The 20757-nt window shown below is 41.6% G+C and overlaps 1 protein-coding gene across 1 annotated transcript in view; it reads left to right on the plus strand.

Annotated features, from left to right (window-relative positions):
• Positions 1-2908: 2908 nt before the first annotated feature.
• HSD17B11 (hydroxysteroid 17-beta dehydrogenase 11) overlaps positions 2909-20757 on the plus strand; it is a 64406-nt gene continuing 46557 nt past the window's right edge. The window contains exons 1-2 of the mRNA XM_025386058.1: positions 2909-3591; positions 16795-16902. Of these exons, the coding sequence (XP_025241843.1) occupies positions 3382-3591; positions 16795-16902 (318 nt within the window). The 5' untranslated portion in view covers positions 2909-3381. The remainder of the gene's footprint in view (positions 3592-16794; positions 16903-20757) is intronic.

Consider the following 20757-nt stretch of genomic DNA (forward strand, 5'->3'; position numbering starts at 1 on the left):
TTGATCTTTTTGAATTTATCTAATGGTTCAGAACTGATAAGCTTTTCTTTGTTGCCCTACGGAAAAAGAAGAAGGCTAATTGCTCTGGCTGGGACTCCCATTTAAAAAAAAAAAAAAAAAGGCTGGTGATGACAGCCTAGGTTTAAATTCAACTCTACATTTATACTATGACCTCAAGTGGTTTGCTTAATTTCTCTTAATTCTTTATTTCTTCATTCATATAATATAGATTTCTATTGAACCTACTGCTTAATGTTATTGAGAAGATAAAATGAAATGTGTTATGTGAAGCACTTAGCATATGCCTGGACATAGCAAGTGTTCAAGACATTGATGAAAGATCCCTATTCTTCTGGTTCAAGTTAGCGTTTTTGAACACTAAAAAAGAAAGAAAGAAAGAAAGAAAGACCCCTTTATCCTCATCTTTTTTTTTTTTTTAAATACTGTTTCAACTTCTGGGAAGGCAGCATGAAATTAAGATGTCCCACACAGGTTGGGTGCGGTGGCTCACACCTGTAATCCCAGCACTTTGGGAGGCCAAGGCCGGTGGATCAGTTGAGCCCATGAGTTCAAGACCAGCCTCTACCAGGGTAGGGAGACCCTGCCTCTACCAAAAATACAAAAATTCGCTAGTCTCATAATCCAGTCTCAAAATAAATAGACAAAAATTTTTTAAAAAACAGATGTCCCAAGTACAAAATATTTTAAACCCTGCCAATGAAAAATATTTTTTAAAACCACAAATACATAAAATCACATAACTGTCAGATTAGAAGCTAATCTGTGTTCTGTGAACAATTTTAATTGTAAACATCTAGTGTGCTGTTCACAAAATCATTCACGTTACAACCATCATTCACAAGACTATTCACATCACTCACATTCTATTAGTGTTAATTAAAATTTACATAGAGTTGAATAGTTGATAAAGCAATGTGCTTTCTATTAACTCGTTTGAACTTCACAAGAATCCTGTAGGGTAAGTATTAGTTATCTCAATTTTACAAATTAAGAAACATGTTCAGAGAGATGAAGTCACACACACATAAGGGATTCAGGTATGACTGCCTCCAAATGCTGTGTTCTTTCCCTTAACCAATGAAACCTTTATCAACTGTAGGTTAAAACTACCAAGTTTTTTTTTTATTAATAGAACGGAATGAGAAATAGCATAGCCAGGCTGCGTGCGATGGCTCACGCCTGTAATCCCAGCACTTTCGGAGACCGAGGCAGGTGGAACACAAGATCAAGAGATTGAGACCATCCTGGCCAATATGGTGAAACCCCGTCTCTACTAACAATACAAAAATTAGCTGGGTGTGGTGGCACATTCCTGTAGTCCCAGCTACTCGGGAGGCTGAGGCAGGAGAATCACTCGAACCTGGGAGGTGGCGGTTGCAGTGAGCCAATATTTCGCCACTGCACTCCAGCCTGCAGACAGAGTGAGACTCCTTCAAAAAAAAAAAAAAAAGAAAAGAAAAGAAAAAGAAATAGCATAGCCAGAGCCTCAATATATGAAAGTCAACATAGTTGAAACACTTCTTATACTAGATCACCATGTAAGATGTGTAATTTATTCCTGTAGGTGTTGAACAAAAAAAATTGATAAACACTGACCATATGTGTAGCCCCAGTTACACTTTTACTCGCTGTATAGACTTTAAAGTTGATCTAACAGATTTATTCATTTATAGTACAGGGGTATAAATATATCCTTATTCTACTTTTCTTCTCTATTTCCTAGGAGGCGTTTCAAAATCAAATGAAATAATATATGTGGAAAAACACTTGGTAAACTTTCTATACAAGTGTTTCGTAAATTTGGATTTGGAGGCTATCCAAAAAACGTTGTAGATGATATTCTGAATTCAAAGAATTCCACAATAGAGCTCACATTTGTGAGGCTGCCACTATCCCTTCATCCCCTATAACAACATATGGCTGCTTAAGTAAGAGGGACCATCGAGTATGAACTATTTGTGAACTTCGATTTTTTTTGTGATCTTTCTGGCTCTTCAATATAAAAGTTGACCATTGGCACACAACGAAGTCTCTTCCCAAGCACTGGCGTGTCTTGCGCAAAACCCACATTCAATGTCTGTGAAAAATGAATTGGAAAAAATTGCATACAATACCATTATTAAGCTCTTACTGCACACAAGCCCTAGTTAGGTCTTTTCTTCCCTTAATCAATCTCTAGAGTTTTTTCAAGTCACCAGTTAACATATACTGAACACCCATTTATATAGGCTACAAAACGAAATGTTACATAGGTAATCTCTAGGCTAAATGATTTGCTATTTATTTATTCACTTGAATAAAGATAAAATTCCTAAAGTACAATATATATTTTTTCTTTTCAAACTCTGATAGGTCAAGTGAAAAATGATTATTCAAATATACTCTTCTTTCTTGTGGAAACAATCCCTTTAATACGGTAATAATTTTTCCAGGCGCTTGATTATAGCTGTCCTTGAACAGACAAAATTTCCCGTCTTCAGAAATCGTGCTTAGTTCAAACTAAAATGTGATGTAGCGTAATTTTTCAGCTGGAAGCAGAACGCTTGGTCTTTTCAAGATCCTTTAAGATAGGAATCTACATTTGCATCCTCTATCTAGTTTTTGTTTTTTTAAGACAAAGTCTGGCCTTGTCACCCAGGTTGGAGTGCAGCAGCACGATCTTATCTTCGCGCACTGTAGCCTCGACCTCCTGGGCTCAAGCTATTCTCGTGCCTCAGTCTCGAGTAGCTGGAACTATATGCACGCGCCACTACTCCTGGCTAATTACCAAAAAAATAAAAAAAATAAGAGACTAGGGGTCTCCCTATGTTGTTCGGGCTGATCTCGAACTCCTGGGGTCAAGCGATTCTCCCTCCAGGGCTTCGCAAAGTGCCAGGATTACAGACGAAAGCCGCCACGCCCAGCGGCACCCCTATCTAGTGATAAGCAACCTTCAACTTTGAAAGAAGCATCTGGCTTGCGGATACTGTCGGTTATCCTTGGAATTTATCCAGTTTAGGAAAACAAGTGAGCAGCTAACCCTCCACTGCCGGCTCACGACACCGGGAGAAAGTGGGTAAAAGATAGTCGCGGCCACACATCGCTTGGGGGCTGCGCGAAGCAGAACTAGGAAGCTTTGCTCGGGTCTGGACTTCGTCCCTCCCAGATCTCTGAGCGAGCAAGCACTGCAGCCCGAGCCAATTGCGAAAGACCAACAAAGCCCAGCCCAGCGGAAGGAACGGTTTCGGAGTTGTTTTTCTTTGATAGGGGAGCTCTTCCTTGCTCTCGCCCCTACTCTTTCTGGTGTTAGATCGAGCAACCCTCTAAAAGCAGTTTAGAGTGGTTGGAAAAGACACACCAAACGCTCAAGCAACAAAAAGGATGAAATTCCTTCTGGACCTCCTCCTGCTTCTCCCCTTACTCATCGTCTGCTGCCTAGAGTCCTTCGTGAAGCTTTTTATTCCTAAGAGGAGAAAATCAGTCGCCGGCGAAATCGTGCTAATTACAGGAGCTGGGCATGGAATTGGGAGACTGACTGCCTATGAATTTGCTAAACTTAAAAGCAAGCTGGTTCTCTGGGATATAAATAAGGTAACAGTGCTTACTATGTTTTACTTTCTGGTTCCTTTAATCTGTGGACATGTCTGCATTTTGCTGGCAACCACCCTTTACCGCATCTCTGTAAAGCAGGGAGGAAAAAAAAAATTAGTATTGCCATTTTGCAGATGGGAGGGCATGAATTAATATGTTGTATGATCACATGATAAACAAACCTAGAGGTTATAAGAGTCCCAGTTACTGCCCCGTTGTAAATTGATCCCCATTTTTGCCCTAAGGATAACTCATAATTTTCTCCTGAACCTGATTTCATTGATCCCTCTATTTTAAACATAGGGAAAAAGTAATCGTTTTAGCTATATATTAAAAGAGTAAGAAGCTTGTACCTATTAAGAGAAAGTCCTAACCTACTTGCTGTTAATGAGATAAGTGGTTTAAAAGATTATACTCAACAGAAAACAATGCTACATTGCCATAGTTATTGCCAAGAGTAATTTTCCGGGAGGCTGAGGTGGGAGGTTGCTTGAGCCTGGGAGGTGGGGGCTGCAGTGTAAACACCCCACTGCACTCCAGCCTGGGTGACAGAGTGAGACCCTGTCTCAAGTTTTTTTAAAAAGCATTTTTTATTGGCTCACGCCTCTAATCCCAGCACTTTGGGAAGCCCGAGGAGGACGCATCACGAGGTCAGGAGATCGAGACCATCCTGGCTAACACAGTGAAACCCAGTCTCTATTAAAAATACAAAAAATTAGCCTGGCGTGGTGACAGGCGCCTGTAGTCCCAGCTACTCGGGAGGCTGAGGCGGGAGAATGGCGTGATCCTGGGAAGCAGAGCTTGCACTGAGCCGAGATTGGGCCACTGCACTCCAGCCTGGGGGACAGAGCCAGACTCCGTCTCAAAAAAAAAAAAAAAAAAAGCATTTTTTCACGTTTGACCTGTGATACTGAAGGAGTGGCGGGAAAGCATCTTTTAGTAAAAACAATAAATAGAAAAAAACTTTCAGTGTAATTTTTTATCCAGGACAAGTTTAGGTGTAGCTTAGGGAAGAGGACCTAGACTCTAACCTTTTATTTGACCTTTGGTAGATGAACCAAAGGGGTTTCTATAAGATACCTGATGGCCTGAAACATTATCCATTACACACTAGTTGACATGCAATGCTCTAAATAATAATTCAAAGGATGTGAAGTTAAATGAGAGTTAACCCAGTGAGTGGCTGATTAAGACAGCAATCAACAAATACTGTCCACTGTTTAGACATTAGGGACAGAGTGACAAACAGAAAATAAGGTTCCATGACCTCAGTCTAGTAGGGAAAATGGACATTAAGTAACTACAAGTGCAGGCTGGATGGGGTGGCTCACACTTTTAATACCAGCACTTTTGGAGGCCGAGGCGGGCAGATCACCTGAGGTCATGAGTTCGAGACCAGCCTGGCTGACATGGTGAAACCCCATTTCTACTAAAAATACAAAAAGTTAGTTGAGCATGGTGGCATGCGCTTGTAATCCCAGCTACTCAGGAGGCTGAGGCAGGAGAATTGCTTGAATTTGGGAGGCGGAGGTTGCAGTGAGCCAAGATTGCGCCATTGTGCTCCAGCTTGGGCAACAAGAGCGAAACTGCGTCTCAAAAATAAATAAATAAAATAAAATAAATAAATAAAAAATAAGTAATTACAAGTGCAATGAAAAATACAACCTAGGCCCAGCCTGGACCAGCATGGTCAAGATCTGGCATGGTGATATAGTCAGACACATCTGAGTTCTTATTTTTTAATTGGGTAACTTACTCAACTTTTCCACAGCTTTAGTTCCTTTTCTCCAAAATGGATAAAATAACAATACCTACCTCAAAAGGCTGGGAGTGTGATAAGAGATAATGCACACAAAGCATTTAGCACAGTAGCTGGTATAAGGTAAACACTGGAGTGTTAGTTCTTACTATTCCTTGACAAAGTAGTGGTTTAAGCTAAAATTTAAATATATGTAAGAGTTAGTTAGGTTAATGACTTCCAATGTCCAGTGCTAGTTTGTACAAAATTTTCTCTGATCTTCAGTGACATGTATTTATCCAACAAATGTTTATTGAGCATCTATTATCTGTTAGGCACTGTTCTAATGCAGAACTGAGGATATAGCACTGAGGAAGACATGAGCCTCATGAGCTAGGGGCAGTATGCCACACTGTATAATAAAATGTTTAATTGTTAGATGGTGTTAAGCATAAAGAAAAAAATAAAAGGTGAAAGCAGATTAAAGACTGTATATGGTGGGGAGGGTAGGAGGGGAGTGTTGACTTTACAGAGGTGGCCAGAAAGGCCCCACTGAAATGGAGATAATTGAGTCAACATCAGAAGAAGCTGAGAGCACAGTGAGTCCTGCAGGGAAGGATCAGCAAATACAAAGCCTGGCATAGACTGAGGGAAGGGAGAGAAGCACAAGAAAGGTCTAGATCTACTCTGTGCAACACATGGTAAGTAGTAACCCCTAACCTCTTGTGGCTCTTGAGCCTTTGAAAATGTGGCCAGTCTGAATTGAGATGGACTGTGGGTGGAAATACACACTGGATTTTGCAGACTTAGTATGAAGAAAAGAATGTAGAATTTTGTGTTAAGAATTTTTATATCGATTACATGTTGAAATGATAATTACTTAGATATATTGGATTAAATAAAATATACCACTAGATTTTTTTTTTTTTTTGATGTGACTACTGGAAAGATTGAAATTATGTACGTGGCTTGCATTATATTTCTATGAGACAGTACTGGTCTAGAGATTTAGGGGGCTGGAGTTGCAGATGATAAAATTTCCTGTACTTTGGCTTTTTACTCTGGGGAGTCAATGAAGGGTTTTGAGGGTAATTCCTATTGAAGAGGATCCTCCGGCTGCTGGGCTTAGAAGAGATGTAAGAGGAGAAAAGATGGAAGGAGCAAGTAAAGTAAGAGACTACTGTGATAATCCAGGCATGAGATGACATTATGGGGACTGTTGGACCAGGTTGGGAGCAGCAGAAATTGGGAGTAATGGTCAGAAAAATTGAGGACAATGTAGTGAGTTTTTATGAAGTTAAATTAGTTTAATTTAAATAATCTATCTTTTATTTTGAGATTATATCCTTCCTACTTTTTTGTGGGTAAAATATGTATTTGTTAATGAAATTACAATGATAACATATGAGGGTCATTTTGTTAGTTTTGAGGGTCCTTATTTGGCCAAAAGTTTGGCAATCTTAGTTCAGTATACACACCTTACTCTATTTTTCTTGCCGTTTTATAGATTTGAAATTATAGAAATCTAAGAACCACTAAACCTGATTGGGGAAGGACAGGGTGGGAGTTTGGAGCAGTCCAGGTAGCAGAAACTGGAGATGTGAACCTCTTGGGCTGGTGAATACCTGGAGAATGAGGAAGAAAGTGGAGTGGTGTTTGATTGTTATGAGATCTAGCTGGAAGGGCAGGGAGGGGTCAAATGGAGGGCTCTTTCACCTAGAGTACAAAGACAATCCCTTAGATTAGTCCATGTAATGAGGATAGCAATGTCCACATGTACCAAATGTTAATTTAGGGAAGAATTAATGGTGGTGTCAGCTTTGTTGTTCCACTGAGACTGATACTGGGAATTATTCATTCTGCTTTATGATAATCTATCACTTCTTGACTATTCTCATTCCCATGCCTGGTTAGAATAGTTTGTAGCCAGGCATGGTGGCATGCTCCGGTAGCCCCAGCTACTCAGGAGGCTGAAGCAGCAGGATTGCTTGAGGCCAGGAGTTCTGGACTGTGGTGCGCTCTGCATGTCCGCATAAGTTCACAATCAGTATGGTAACCTCCTGGCAGTGGGCATGAAGGAGATCAAGTTGTCCAAGGAGGGGTGAACCCGCCCAGGTTGGAAAAGGAACAGATCAGAGCTCCCGTGCTGTTCAGTAGTGGGATGAGGCCTGTGAATAGCCACTGCACTCAACCTGGGCAACAGAGAGACCCTTTCTCCTAAAATACTAGTTTGGAAAGAAAAATTTACAGTAAGTGGTATGCATATAGTGTATGCTCAAAGACTATTTATTGAATGAAAAACTGAATTAATGAATAACTGAAAAATTAATGGGAGGAATTTAAAAACTTTTAGTAATCAAGAAAATGGGTGTAAAGGTCTTAGTTGTAGCAATAGACAAACATATTTGAAAAACCAAGGGAAATCTTGAAGAGTTATGAGCAATTGTACTGTGCTGCAAAACATTTTAAAGGAAGAATTCATTTTTTCCTGAAGATCTGCTTATTTTTTATTTCTTACTAACTATCTACAGGGCATTTTCCAGAATTTTTTCTGGAGGAATTCAGAACTTAAATTTGTTGCACTGGCAAAGCACGGTGGCTCACACTTGTAATCCCAGCACTTTGGGAGGCCGAGATGGGTGGATCACTTGAGGCCAGGAGTTCAAGACCAGCCTGGCCAACATGGTAAAACCCCGTTTCTCCTAAGAATATAAAAATTAGACAAGTATGGTGGCGCATGCCTGTAATCCCAGCTACTAGGGAGGCTGAGGCAGGAGAATCACTTGAACTGGGGAGGCAGAGGCTGCAGTGAGCTGAGATCGCATGACTGCACTCCAGGCTGGGTAACAGAGCGAGACTCCATCTCAGGAAAAAAATAAATAAATAAATAAAAATAAAAATAAAATAAAATAAAAAAAAGTTGCACAATTCAGAAGGTGTGGAAAGCAGACCAACCTAAATGAGGAAGACCAAGTAAACAGGGCAAAAGTGAGACAGCAGATGTGAAAGAAGGGTATCTTTGCCTCCACATAGTAGAGTGGTGGTTAGTCACTTGGTGGTTACAGAAAGCCAATCGGTAATAAGCAAATCTCCGAAAACAGAATAAATGGGAAATAAATTTTTATTTTAAAATTTGTTCATGTAGGGAAATATATTTGTTCAAAAAAGAGAAGACCCAATCAATACAATATACTTTTTTTTTTTTTCTGAGATGGAGTCTTACACTATTGCCCAGGCTGGAGAACAGTGGTAAAATCTCGGCTTGTTGCAACCTCTGCCTCCCCAGTGCAAGCGATTCTCCTGCCTCAGCCTCCCAAGTAGCTAGGATTACAGGTGCCCATCACCACACCCAGCTAATTTTTTATATTTTTAGTAGAGGCAGGATTTCACTGTATTGGCCAGGCTGTTCCCAAACTCCCGACCTTGTGATTTGCCCGCCTCAGCCTCCCAAAGTGCTGGGATTACAGGTGTAAGCCACTGTGCCTGGCCAGTACAATATACTTTTAAAAAACTTTTTAAAATGTGGTAAAATATATGACACAACACACCATTTTAACCATTTATGAGTGTACAGTTTAGTGGCCTTAAGTACATTTACCTCATTATGCAGTGATCTCTTCTATTTCTCTCCAGAAATTTTTTGTCTCTTCCCAAGCTGAAACTCTACCCATTAAAATGATATATCTCCCCAGCCCTCTCTCTCCCCAGGGCCTGGCAACAATCATTCTATTTTCTGTCTCTATGAATATGATACTCTGGGTACTTCATGTAAGTACACTCATATGGTATTTGTGTCTGGCTTATTTCATTTGCCATAATGTTCTCAAGGTTGACATGTAGCATGTGTCAGAAATTCATTCCATTTTAAGACTGAATAATATTCTATCATATGTGTATACAACATTAATAAAATGTACTTGTAAAAAGAAATGCCAAAAGCTGCTGGTAAAGTATAGGAGAGCAAAATAAAGTTTACCTGAGATGTTGATGTCCCTTGAGGAATAAGCGTTCCTCATGAGAGTATACTACAGTTTGTGAGGGAGATTTCAGTAAAAGAAAAATATCGGGGGAACCCACTCCCAATATTTCAATGTAGGTTCTTTCTATTTTCCATAAGTGTCGGCCAGCTGAGAAATAAAGAGAGACAGTATAAAGAGAGGAATTTTACAGCTGGGCCACCAGGAGTGACATCACATATCAAAATTAGCTAATTTTTGATCAATGCCCTGTTGAGAATTCCACATTTTGGTGAAATTGGCTTGCCAATCATTAACAAAATGAGCCGTTTGAATAGGTTGATGTAATGCCACTCCGGCAGTGGTGGCCAGTGCAGTGACTGTAATTAGGCCCATGATCACAGCGATTAAAGTGAAAACAAATCTCTTAGATCTTTTGAGAATTCGTTGTAACACTTCATTAATTAAATGTACTGAAGGGGAAGAATCCCAAGGTCTGGGTAGAGTTACCAGTATCCAGATTCCTTCTCAAGCTCAAAGCAACATTACACTTTTCCTGGAGTCAAAACGGGAGTTAACGAAAGTATATAAATGACAATTAATGCATTGGACAGTTTGATTATTTGTCCAATTTTGATATTTCCCACTAACAGCATGTAAGAAGGCTTAACACAACTCTGTACAGGAATAGTCAGGCTGGAGGTAAACAGAGCAGAAGGTTTGAATCTACGTTGATACTGAGGGAGAGGAGCGGTGGTGGCAACACCTGATGTTCTCTGCCGTAAAGAAGCAATCCCAGGTGCCCAGGGATGCCAAAGAGGCAGAGGGTCATACCTGGGTCGAGAAGAATTATCATAATGCCAATCAGAGTCCCATAAAGGATGATAGGCATCATAAAGAGGAAGAGGGTACAAAGGGGATTTATCATGGGGTTCAGAATCATGGATGTGAGAGGCGGTAGTGGGGACAATAGACAGAAAAGTTTCCCCTTCCCATACTCGCAGTCTGGATGTGGCAATAGCCAATTTCCAAAGTTCTGGGTGTTCTGGGCTCAGTATGGGGAATATCATATGAGGCTTCAGGGAGGCGGGGGCGAGTAATGCCCTTTTCTTCCCATTTTAAGGGAAAGAATGAGCTGAACCTCCTATGCAAAGTAGGATGATGATCCTCATCCTCCCAATAAGAAATAAAAAAGTAGCCTCCAGGCATTCCCTTCCGCCAGAGGAGCAATTGTTTTTCAAATAGCCCTTTGGTGCCCAGTCTATTACTAAACCATATGAGTCATGTTTTAATACTACTGCATGTGAGTTAACACCATCTTCCCAAATTAAAGTTTTAGATGGACCCTCAAAATTTTTAGAACATGGTTTTCCTACAGGTTTATATTGAAAGTATCGGGTATCTCCTATTACTCCCCTTTTCGTTTGTCTTAAAGGAGAAAGTGAGAGGCTGGAGACCAAATGTCCCCATTCCCCTGTGGCTAATCTCTCCAGAAGATAAGCAGCCCAGACTTGAGTTTCCAGATGGATACAACCAAGTGCATGTCCGAGGCACAGAGGAGGGTATTTATAACCCATAGTGACATTGAATGCAGTGCCTTCTTCTCCTGGCTGAGCAGGGCAACGGTCATCTGTAGCTCCAGACATCCACACACTATCATTAGTATAGATCTCCGCAGGAGCATCCACCCAGGTGAGAGATCGTATAAGTGCAGGAAAAGGCACATAAGCTCAATAAGGATAATTTTGTGTAGCAGGTAAATCAATTTGAGGGGAAACTGGTGAGACAGAATGTATAATGAGGAGAATTATTAAATAAAACTTATTGTAAGCAAGATCCAGTGGTGAAGGAGGAAGAGAAGAACCAGGGGATGTTGTTTTCAGGCTAATAGAAATGGTGAGATTTTTAGGTTCGTAAGGAGAAAAAGGAAGGTAATTAGAAGTGAAATTAGTTAGAGGGGTCTCTGTTGCCATTAGGGAGGATTGAACCAGACCCATTTTGATTTGGCGTGCCAGTTTTTGAGGAGTCGGCACAGATCTCACCAGGTATGAGGGTGGTCTCTGACATGGACATCTTTTCCCTGTGGTTTTCATTGTCAGTATTCACATGAAGTTTCAGTCTTCTAGTGGGCACCCAGATAGGGGATTGATGATCTCCTGGCAAAACACAAGCATACCCTCTTCCCCATGTTATAATTGTTCTGGGTTACCAGGTAGTGGTCTGGGAATTAAAGGCAAAGAATTAGGTAGTAAATTTAGAGGAATGGAACTACAGAGATCGACCGCCCCACCCCCTACTGTGGAGGTGGATAAGCATTGTACTGAGACAAAAGAAGAGGCTGGGACCCATCTGGGTTGGCTGTAGGGAAATTTGTTTGTGCTGGGGGCTGTGTTGGTACTCCTTAAAGCGGAAATATAACATTGGTCTGAGTCTGAGGTGTCCCATTTGATATTGGGGCCTGGGACTGGCCCCGCTTCCCGTTTCCCTGGTTCTGTGGCAAGGGGTTTCCATCTATATCAGACTTAGAGTGGCAAGTACTTGGGCTGTGTTTACCTTCACGACAACGAGGGCAAACAGTAGCAGGAGCATTTGGCCGTGTTTGTTGAGCCGGCTTGGCCACTTTTAAGTTTTTAACAGTGCAATTTTTTTGAGTGTGACCAAGTTCACCACAATTAAAGCAGGCTCCAAGAAAATAATCAGTCGAGCCAGTTTGATTGCCATCCTTCATGGCCCGTGCCCACAGAATAGCTTTGTGAGTCTCTAATCCAAAGCCTTCACAAGCTTTAATATATGCAGGCAACACCTCATAATCAGGTAAATTTTGTCGTTGGACGGAACACATGGCCATTTTACTCATGGTTCGCATTCTCAAAAGCTAACATACGAAGGAGAATACCTTGAGTGTGCTCATCAGAGACAGAATTTTGAACAGCATCTTGTAATTTAGCCAAAAAATCAGATTATAATTCACTGTGACCCTGTTTAACAGTAGTAAAAGAAACAGGAACTTGGCCTGGGGCACATAATTTATCCAAAGCTCTCACTCATACATACCTTTTTTTACTTGTTCCCTGGTGACAGCATCAAAGCCTAATTGGGTAGTAGTGTTAGAGTGATGATCAGAGCCTGTGAGCTGAGCCTGAGTAATTAGAATGCCATCAGCCCGATTTAGCTGAGCCTGCAGACGGGCCTCCTCTGACCACCAGGTACAGAATTGTAAATGCTGAGATGAAATTAGAACAGCTTTTGCCAAAAGGTCCCAGTCTAAAGGAAGCAAAATGACCTCAGTACAAAGAGTCTGTAAATCCATTTTAACATATGGAGAAGTAGGATCATGCTGAGCACAAGCATCCTTGAATTCTTTTAAAAAGGTAAAATTAAGCAGCACATATCAATGCACTTATACCCTTTGAGCATTAGGAGGTACCAGCGTGACTGGATAATCCCACACCTCTAATCCGCTTGTTTCTTTGTTTTGGCATAAGGAGCGTTGCATGGAAGTTTCAACAACAGGCACATGAGACGGAGTTAGCATAGAAGTGACAGGAAAAGTATGTGTAGATAAGGGAAACTGAGGTTGAGGAGGTCAGACCAGTATGAGAGCATGAGAAAGGGGCATTGGGGGAGCAGAAGAGGCAGAAGTATACTGGTGATTATTGTCCCAATCCTGTGCAGCCAGAGTGGCAGGGCATCCGTGCGTGAAGAAGGGTACAGAGAAGAAAGTTGAGTGGGTGGCAAAGTGACCGGTTGAGGGACTGAAATGACAGGAGGGTGAGGGGCTGAGGTAGATGGGGGAGGGCCTGCAGAATTACAGGTAAATTGTAGTTTGGTCCCAGAGCCATTAGATGGCTCTGGAGGCAAAGACTGCAAAGATTTGGAGAGGGAAGAGTTAGCATAGATACCGTCCCGGGCTGTCCGAGTTGGGTCCGCGGTAGCTACAAGTACCGGCTCTTCATGAAAAGAAATAAGATCATCAGGGGGTGACATTAAGCCAGAGTCACCAGAGTTAGATATTGAATTCTCAACATTGTCAGGTGGGGGAGGAGTAGATGAAGGGAGAGGCTGAGCTGATAACGAAGGCCAAATGGGACAGGAAAGCTGAAGAAGAGGTAGTGGGTCGCCAGATTCAGAAAATTGTGGTAACTGCAGGGGGTCACGGGATTGGTATGTCATTAGGACAGCACGTACCAAGGCCCAATCACCCCAGTGATGGGAACATTATTTCCTGTTGGGACCAGTTTCCAGAATTTTGTACCAACACAATCCCATAGTTCCAGGAAACCAAGGACAGTATTCCTTCACTGCCCTGAATAGGGTGACCATATTTTCCATGGGCACTCGCACTCCCCCCGTTTTAACAGGAGTTTAATATAGCAGAGATAAGCATAATGTTTAGACAGCACGTGACCCAAAGTTACCCCAGACAATACACAGACAATTCACCAATCGTCAGGGAGCTGAACAAGCATTTCTGTGAACTGGACCGATGAATGTTTCTCCACACCTACCAAAGGGAATTGGGTTCCCACATGCTTAGGAAAAAGAAAACCATGTTGGCATGCCAGATATCGGGGGAACCCGCCCCCAATATTTCAACGTAGTTTCTTTCTATTTTCCATAAGTGTTGGCTGGCTGAGAAATAAAGAGAGACTGTATAAAGAGAGTAATTTTACAGCTGGGCCACTGGGGGTGACCACATATTGGTAGGACCGTGATGCCCACCTGAGCTGCAAAACCAGCAAGTTTTTATTAAGAGTTTCAGGCCGGGCGCAGTGGCTCACGCCTGTAATCCCAGCACTTTGGGAGGCTGAGGTGGGCAGATCACGAGGTCAGGAGATCGAGACACGGTGAAACCCAGTCTCTACTAAAAATACAAAAAATTAGCCAGGCGTGGTGAAGGGCGCCTGTAGTCCCAGCTACTCGGGAGGCTGAGGCAGGAGAATGACATGAACCTGGGAGGCGGAGCTTGCAGTGAGCCAAGATCACGCCACTGCATTCCAGCCTGGGCGACAGAGCCAGACTCCGTCTCAAAAAAAAAAAAAAAGGGTTTCAAAAGGGGAGGGGCTGTAAGAACAGGGAGTAGGTACTAATATCACATGCTTCAAAGAGCAAAAAGCAGAACTACTGATAAGGATCTATGTTCAGCAGTGCACGTATTGTCTTGATAAACATCTTAAACAACAGAAAACACGGTTTGAGAGCAGAGAATCCATCTGGCCACAAATTTACCAAGGTGTGGTTTTTCCCCATCCTAATGAGCCTGAGTGTACTGCAGGAGACCAGGGCATATCTCAGTCCTTATCTCAACCGCCTAGGACAGACATTCCCACAGCAGCCATTTATAGACCTCCCCCAAGGAACACATTCCTTTCCCAGGGTATTAATGTTAATATTCCTTGCTAGCAAAAGAATTTAGTGATGTCTCTCCTACTTGCACGTTGTTTATAGGCTCTCTGCAAGAAGAAAAATATGGCTCTTTTTGCCTGACCCTGCAGGCAGTCAGACCTTATGATTGTCTTCCCTTGTTCCCTAAAAATCGCTGTTATTCTGTTCTTTTTCAGGGTGCACTGATTTCATATTGTTCAAACATACATGTTTTATAATTAATTTGTACAGTTAACTCAATTGTTACAGTGGTCCTGAGGTGATGTACATCCTCAACTTACGAAGATAACAAAATTAAGAGATTACAGGCATAAGAAATTACAGAAGTATTATTTGGGAACTGATAAATGTTCATATTAAAATGAAATCTTCACAATTTATGTTCCTCTGCCGCAGCTCCAGCTGGTCCCTCCGTTTGGGGTCCCGACTTCCCGCAACAGAAAAAGAACTTGTTTCACTTTATTATGATAACAGGCTCACTATGCAAGCTACTAATTCTCCCCACAGCTGTCCAGACTTGGCCTTTCTGCAACATGCTGTTTACAAATGTGTACACTGATTCACCATCCTCTCTGTGGATAAATGTATGAGTCCTCCTAGGATCTGCCCGTTTGTGCATTAGCTGACAATTATTAGGTTGATGCAAAAGTAATTGCTGTTTTTGCCATTATTTTAATGGCAAATTAATACTTGGCCTGCAGAGTACACAAACTAGATCTTAATCCAAAATATCTTTTGAGACATTCTCTTAAAAAAAAAAAAAGGCAAAAATTGGCCAAAGGCAAACAAACAAAGATAACAACAACAACAACAAAACCCAATGGTATGATCCTAAACTTAAGTTGACTCAAAATCAGTGCCCCAAATTGGACTCATCACCCCCTTTCCTCAAATTTGCTGTCATCTCTGTCTGACATGTGGCAGCGTGATCTTGCCAGCTACCAAAACTAGAAAGCACAGATGTCGGATGTGTCTCCTCCCCATTCTTCCTCATCTACTCACCAAGTCTTACTGATTTTATCTCCTAAACATTTTTTCTACTAGTGCCACAATTCAAGTTTGTGTCATCTATTACCTGAATCACTGTAACTGCCTCTCAGTTTTTTTCTTCCTCCAGTGTTGACCCCTAAAATCCAGCCTCCATACATCAGCCAGAATAATCAATATGACACATAAACCTGACTCTATAATTTAATCAGTGGTTCCCCATTCACTTTTTGATAAATCTTAATATGTATGACATGTGGGATCTTAATCTGAACTTCTGCTGGCCTTGAACTTTATGATCCATCCAACAACAATGATCCTTCTAGTGGTTTCCACATGACCAGTCTCCTCTCTGTCATTGCCCACACCCTGCCTGATGTGTCCTTTCACCCTGAGGAAAGTAAGTGAAAGGGCATGGCAAACCACTGCTAGAATTGTATTGTGTGCCCCTCTGTGTTCCCATAACTCCCTGTATCGAACTCTGCTGTGATACTCATCACAATGTATTAGGTTGAAACTGCCAATATTGAATCCTTTATTATCAAAACAATAACAGTATTATGTGGTCCCACTTAACTATGATACTTACGTTTCTTTCTACTACTCCAAGGGGAACTCCTCGGGGTCAGGACTCTACCTCATTCATTTTTGTGTCAAGGTTTTTCTAAGCTCAGTGAATATGACTTTCACATTAAAATGCTAAAAGAACAAATGGTTTAATGAACTGTAGTTAACTCATTATTTATTTTGCAGCCAGTAAACCGACATCCATGAATAGTTTTTAATGACATGGAGAAAAGCTTAATCTTATATTTTTTTTAAAACCTGATATGGAACACACAGAGATACCGACATTCACAAAGTATTTAAAGTTCATAAATGTAAAAACTAGTATTTTAAGATTTTTATCTTCTTTTACGAAGCTTGCTTTAAATTCAGTTCCAAATGAAAGAAGCTAGTCAAAATACTAAAAGCAAAATGTGCCTGTATACCTGCCAAAAATGTGTTGTTACAATCTTCCCAATTCAAATGGAAAGAATCTCACTACTTTTTAAAAATTATTTTTAATTATTTTCAGCTGTCGATACAATATACTCATATCAATTATTACCTTGCCCTCTTTGTTGCTTTTTCTAGCATGGACTGGAGGAAACAGCTGCCAAATGCAAGGGACTGGGTGCCAAGGTTTATACCTTTGTGGTAGACTGCAGCAACCGAGAAGATATTTACAGCTCTGCAAAGAAGGTGAAATGTTGTGTTTAGTTAGAATCATATCATGTTAGAGCTAGGAGGTGTTTTGGAAATGATCCAGTCTGTACATGAGATAGCTGAAGTAACTGAGAAATGTTATTTGACCAAGGTTATAGAACTAGCTCATAGCAAACCCAAAACTAGAACTGAGAGCTGAAGTTCTCAAATATTAGTATGTTCTGGAATTTTCCAGGGAGTTGTTAAGAAAATATACACTCTTGGGCTCCACTTCCAGAGGTTTTCTTTCAGTAGTTTGAGGGCAGGGCCTCAAATGCACCCTATCCATCCTGCATCCCATGCACCTTCACCTCACCCATGATTCTCATATAGGTAACTATCCTTGGATGACACTTGCAGAATTGCTGACAGGATCTTTTGAAGCCCATTCATAGAATTGAGTTAGAAAGTTACAATAAAGCTATTCTTTATCAGGTTTTTAGTGTAGATAGATCTATTTCTTTTCTTTTCTCTTCTTTTTTTTTTTTTTTTGAGATGGGGGTCTCACTTTGTCACCCAGGTTGGAGGGCAGTGGCATGATCTCATTTCATTGCAACCTTCACCTCCCAGAATCAAGCAATCCTCCCACCTCAGCCTCCCAAGGAGCGGGGACCACGGGTGTGTGCCACCACGCCCAGCTAATATTTTGTATTTTTGGTAGAAAACGGAGGTTCACCATGTTGCCTAGGCTGATCTCGAACTCCTGAGCTCAGGGAATCCACCCACCACAGCCTCCCAAAGTGCTGGAATTATAGGCGTGAGCCACGCTCCCAGCAGATCTATTTCTATAAAGCATTATTTGCCTCTTCTAGATACAATTGAGAGGTGCTATATATAATGGGGTTTCACTCTGAACGCATTCTCACTTGTACTTGTTAACTAAATACCTTAATGGGAGCAAGGTCATCAGAATTACCTGGGCTGATTCCTTAAAATACACATTCCTGGACCTTACCCCTGGATATTCTAATTCAGTGCAGTACAAAGAGTCTGATTCAGCCAGACGTGAGAACCTCTTTGTTTATGGAATTTTAGATTTGAGTTCTTTTTTTTTTTTAAATGGAGTCTCGCTCTGTCGCCCAGGCTGGAGTGTGGTGGCGTGATCCCAGCTCACTTGAAGCTCTGCCTCGCGGGTTCACAAGAAATTCTCCTGCCTCAGTCTCCCGAGTAGCTGTGATTACAGGCACATGCCATCATGCCCAGCTAATTTTTGTGTTTTTGTAAAGATGGAGTTTCACTATGTTGGCCAGGCTGGTCTGGTCTTGAACTCCTGACCTCAAGTGATCCACCCTCTGGCCTCCCAAAGTGCTGGGATTACAGGCATGAGCCACCACACCTGGCCTGAGTTCTTTTTCTTTTTTTTTTCTTTTTTTTTTTTTTTTAGACAGAGTCTAGCTCTAGCTCTGTTGCCCAGGCTGGAGTGCAATGGCTTAATCTCAGCTCACTGCAAGCTCCATCTCCCGGATTCACCCCATTCTCCTGCCTCAGCCTCCCGAGTAGCTGGGATTACAGGCGCCCATCACCATTCCTGGCTAATTTTTTTGTATTTTTAGTAGAGATGGGATTTCACCGTGTTAACCAGGATGGTCTTGATCTCCTGACCTTGTGACCCACCCGCCTTGGCCTCCAAAAGTGCTGGGATTACAGGTGTGAGCCACTGTACCTGGCCCATTTTCAGGTATTTTGAAGTAGCTATTTTGATGTGGCCATTTTAGTATCAGAACTTTTTTTCTTTTGGAGACAGTCTTGCTCTCTTGCCCAGGCTGGAGTGTAGTGGTATAATCTTGGCTCACTGCAACCTCCTCCTCCTGGGTTCAAGCAATTCTCCTGCCTCAGCCTCTTGAGTAGCTGAGATTACAGGCGCCTGCCACAACGCATGGCTAATTTTTGTATTTTTAGTAGAGAGGGGGTTTTACCGCCAGGCTGGTCTGGAACTTCTGACCTCAGGTGATCCACCCACCTTGGCCTCCCAAAGTGCTGGGATTACAGGCATGAGCCACTGCGCCCGGCCTATCAGAACATTTTTATGCCACCAAAAGAATTAAATTCTCAGCTTGCTTTCATTATTAAGAAATATACAAATCCCAGCGCTTTGGGAGGCCAAGGAGGGCAGGTCACCTGAAGTCAGGAGTCCAAGACCAACCTGGCCAACATGATGAAACCCTGTCTCTATAAAAATACAAAAATTAGCTGGGCATGATGGCGGGTGCCTGTAATCCCAGCTACTTTGGAGGTTGAGGTGGGAGAATCACTTGAACCTGGGGGACGGAGGTTGTAGTGAGCTGAGATCGCACTACTGCACTCCAGCCTGGATGACAGAGCAAGATCTCAAAAAAAAAAAAAAATAATATATATATATATATATACACACACACACACACACACACACACATACACACACACACATACATATATATACACACAAAACATGTTCTCTCTTATTTGGGATAGCTAAAAATTAAAATAATTGAACCCTTGGAGATAGAGAGTAGAAGGATGGTTACCAGAGGTTGGGAAGGGTAGAGATGGTGTAGGGAAGAAGTAGGGATGGTTAATGGGTACCAAAAAATAGAACAAATAGGCTACGCTGGTTGCACTGCCTGTGACTTAGCCCTGCTCTACAAGGAGCAGCCATAAAGAATCTTTTGTTAGTAAAAAAATTAATAATAATAATTTAATTGTACATTTTAAAATTACTAAAAGAGTATAATTGTATTGTTTGTAATGCAAAGGATGAATGCTTGAGGGGATGGATACCTGATTTACCCTGATGTGATAATTATATACTGCATGCCTGTATCAAAATGTCTCATGTAACCCTGAATATATACACTACTACGTACCCACAAAAATTTAAGAATAAAATTAATACAAAACAAAAAAGAAATACAAAACAGACATTCATATCCTGGGGAGATAATAGGCAATGATGAAGAAAGGGTCAAGAGTGTCTGGGAAAATCCTTTGATAATATAAAATAGTATATAGGTATAAATGGTGTTGATCGGGGCTCAAAAAACTTAGCTTGACACTTCACTAATGTAAATAAAATCTGATGAAATTCAATTCTGACTGAATATAGATGTGAGGCACCGTGCCAGCCTACAAATAGTCTTTACAATCCAGTGGATGCCTTCTATTGCCCTTAGCAGCTAGCCTTGTTCTTTTGTTTATATTTTCTCAACTGAAATCATTTCACCAATGATAGCTGCAACAACCTTTGAAATCTGGCCATAAGGGTTTACATAAGCCCTTCCACATAACCATTTTAATTTCTCAAATGCTCTTTCTTCTGGATCAATACCAAAATAGAATTTTCAAGAGAAAACACACATACCACGTATATATACTAGAAAAACACACGTATGTATTTTTATATTATTTACCTCATTTATATTTCTATATTTTGTTGTTTTGTTTTTTGGGTTTTTTTTTTTTTTTTTTTTTTTTTTTGAGACTGAGTCTGGCTCTGTCGCCCAGGCTGGAGTGCAGTGGCCGGATCTCAGCTCACTGCAAGCTCCGCCTCCCGGGTTTACGCCATTCTCCTGCCTCAGCCTCCGGAGTAGCTGGGACCACAGGCGCCCGCCACCTCGCCCGGCTAGTTTTTTGTATTTTTTAGTAGAGACGGGGTTTCACCGTGTTAGCCAGGATGGTCTCGATCTCCTGACCTTGTGATCCGCCCGTCTCAGCCTCCCAAAGTGCTGGGATTACAGGCTTGAGCCACCGCGCCCGGCTTTTTTTTTTTTTTGAGACGAAATCTCGCTCTGTCACCCAGGCTGGAGTGCAGTGGCACAATCTCGGCTCACTGCGACCTCCACCTCCTGGGTTCAAGCGATTCTCCTGCCTTAGCCT

The sequence above is a fragment of the Theropithecus gelada genome, chromosome 5 (assembly GCF_003255815.1).
Source record: "Theropithecus gelada isolate Dixy chromosome 5, Tgel_1.0, whole genome shotgun sequence".
Classification (NCBI taxonomy): domain Eukaryota; kingdom Metazoa; phylum Chordata; class Mammalia; order Primates; family Cercopithecidae; genus Theropithecus; species Theropithecus gelada.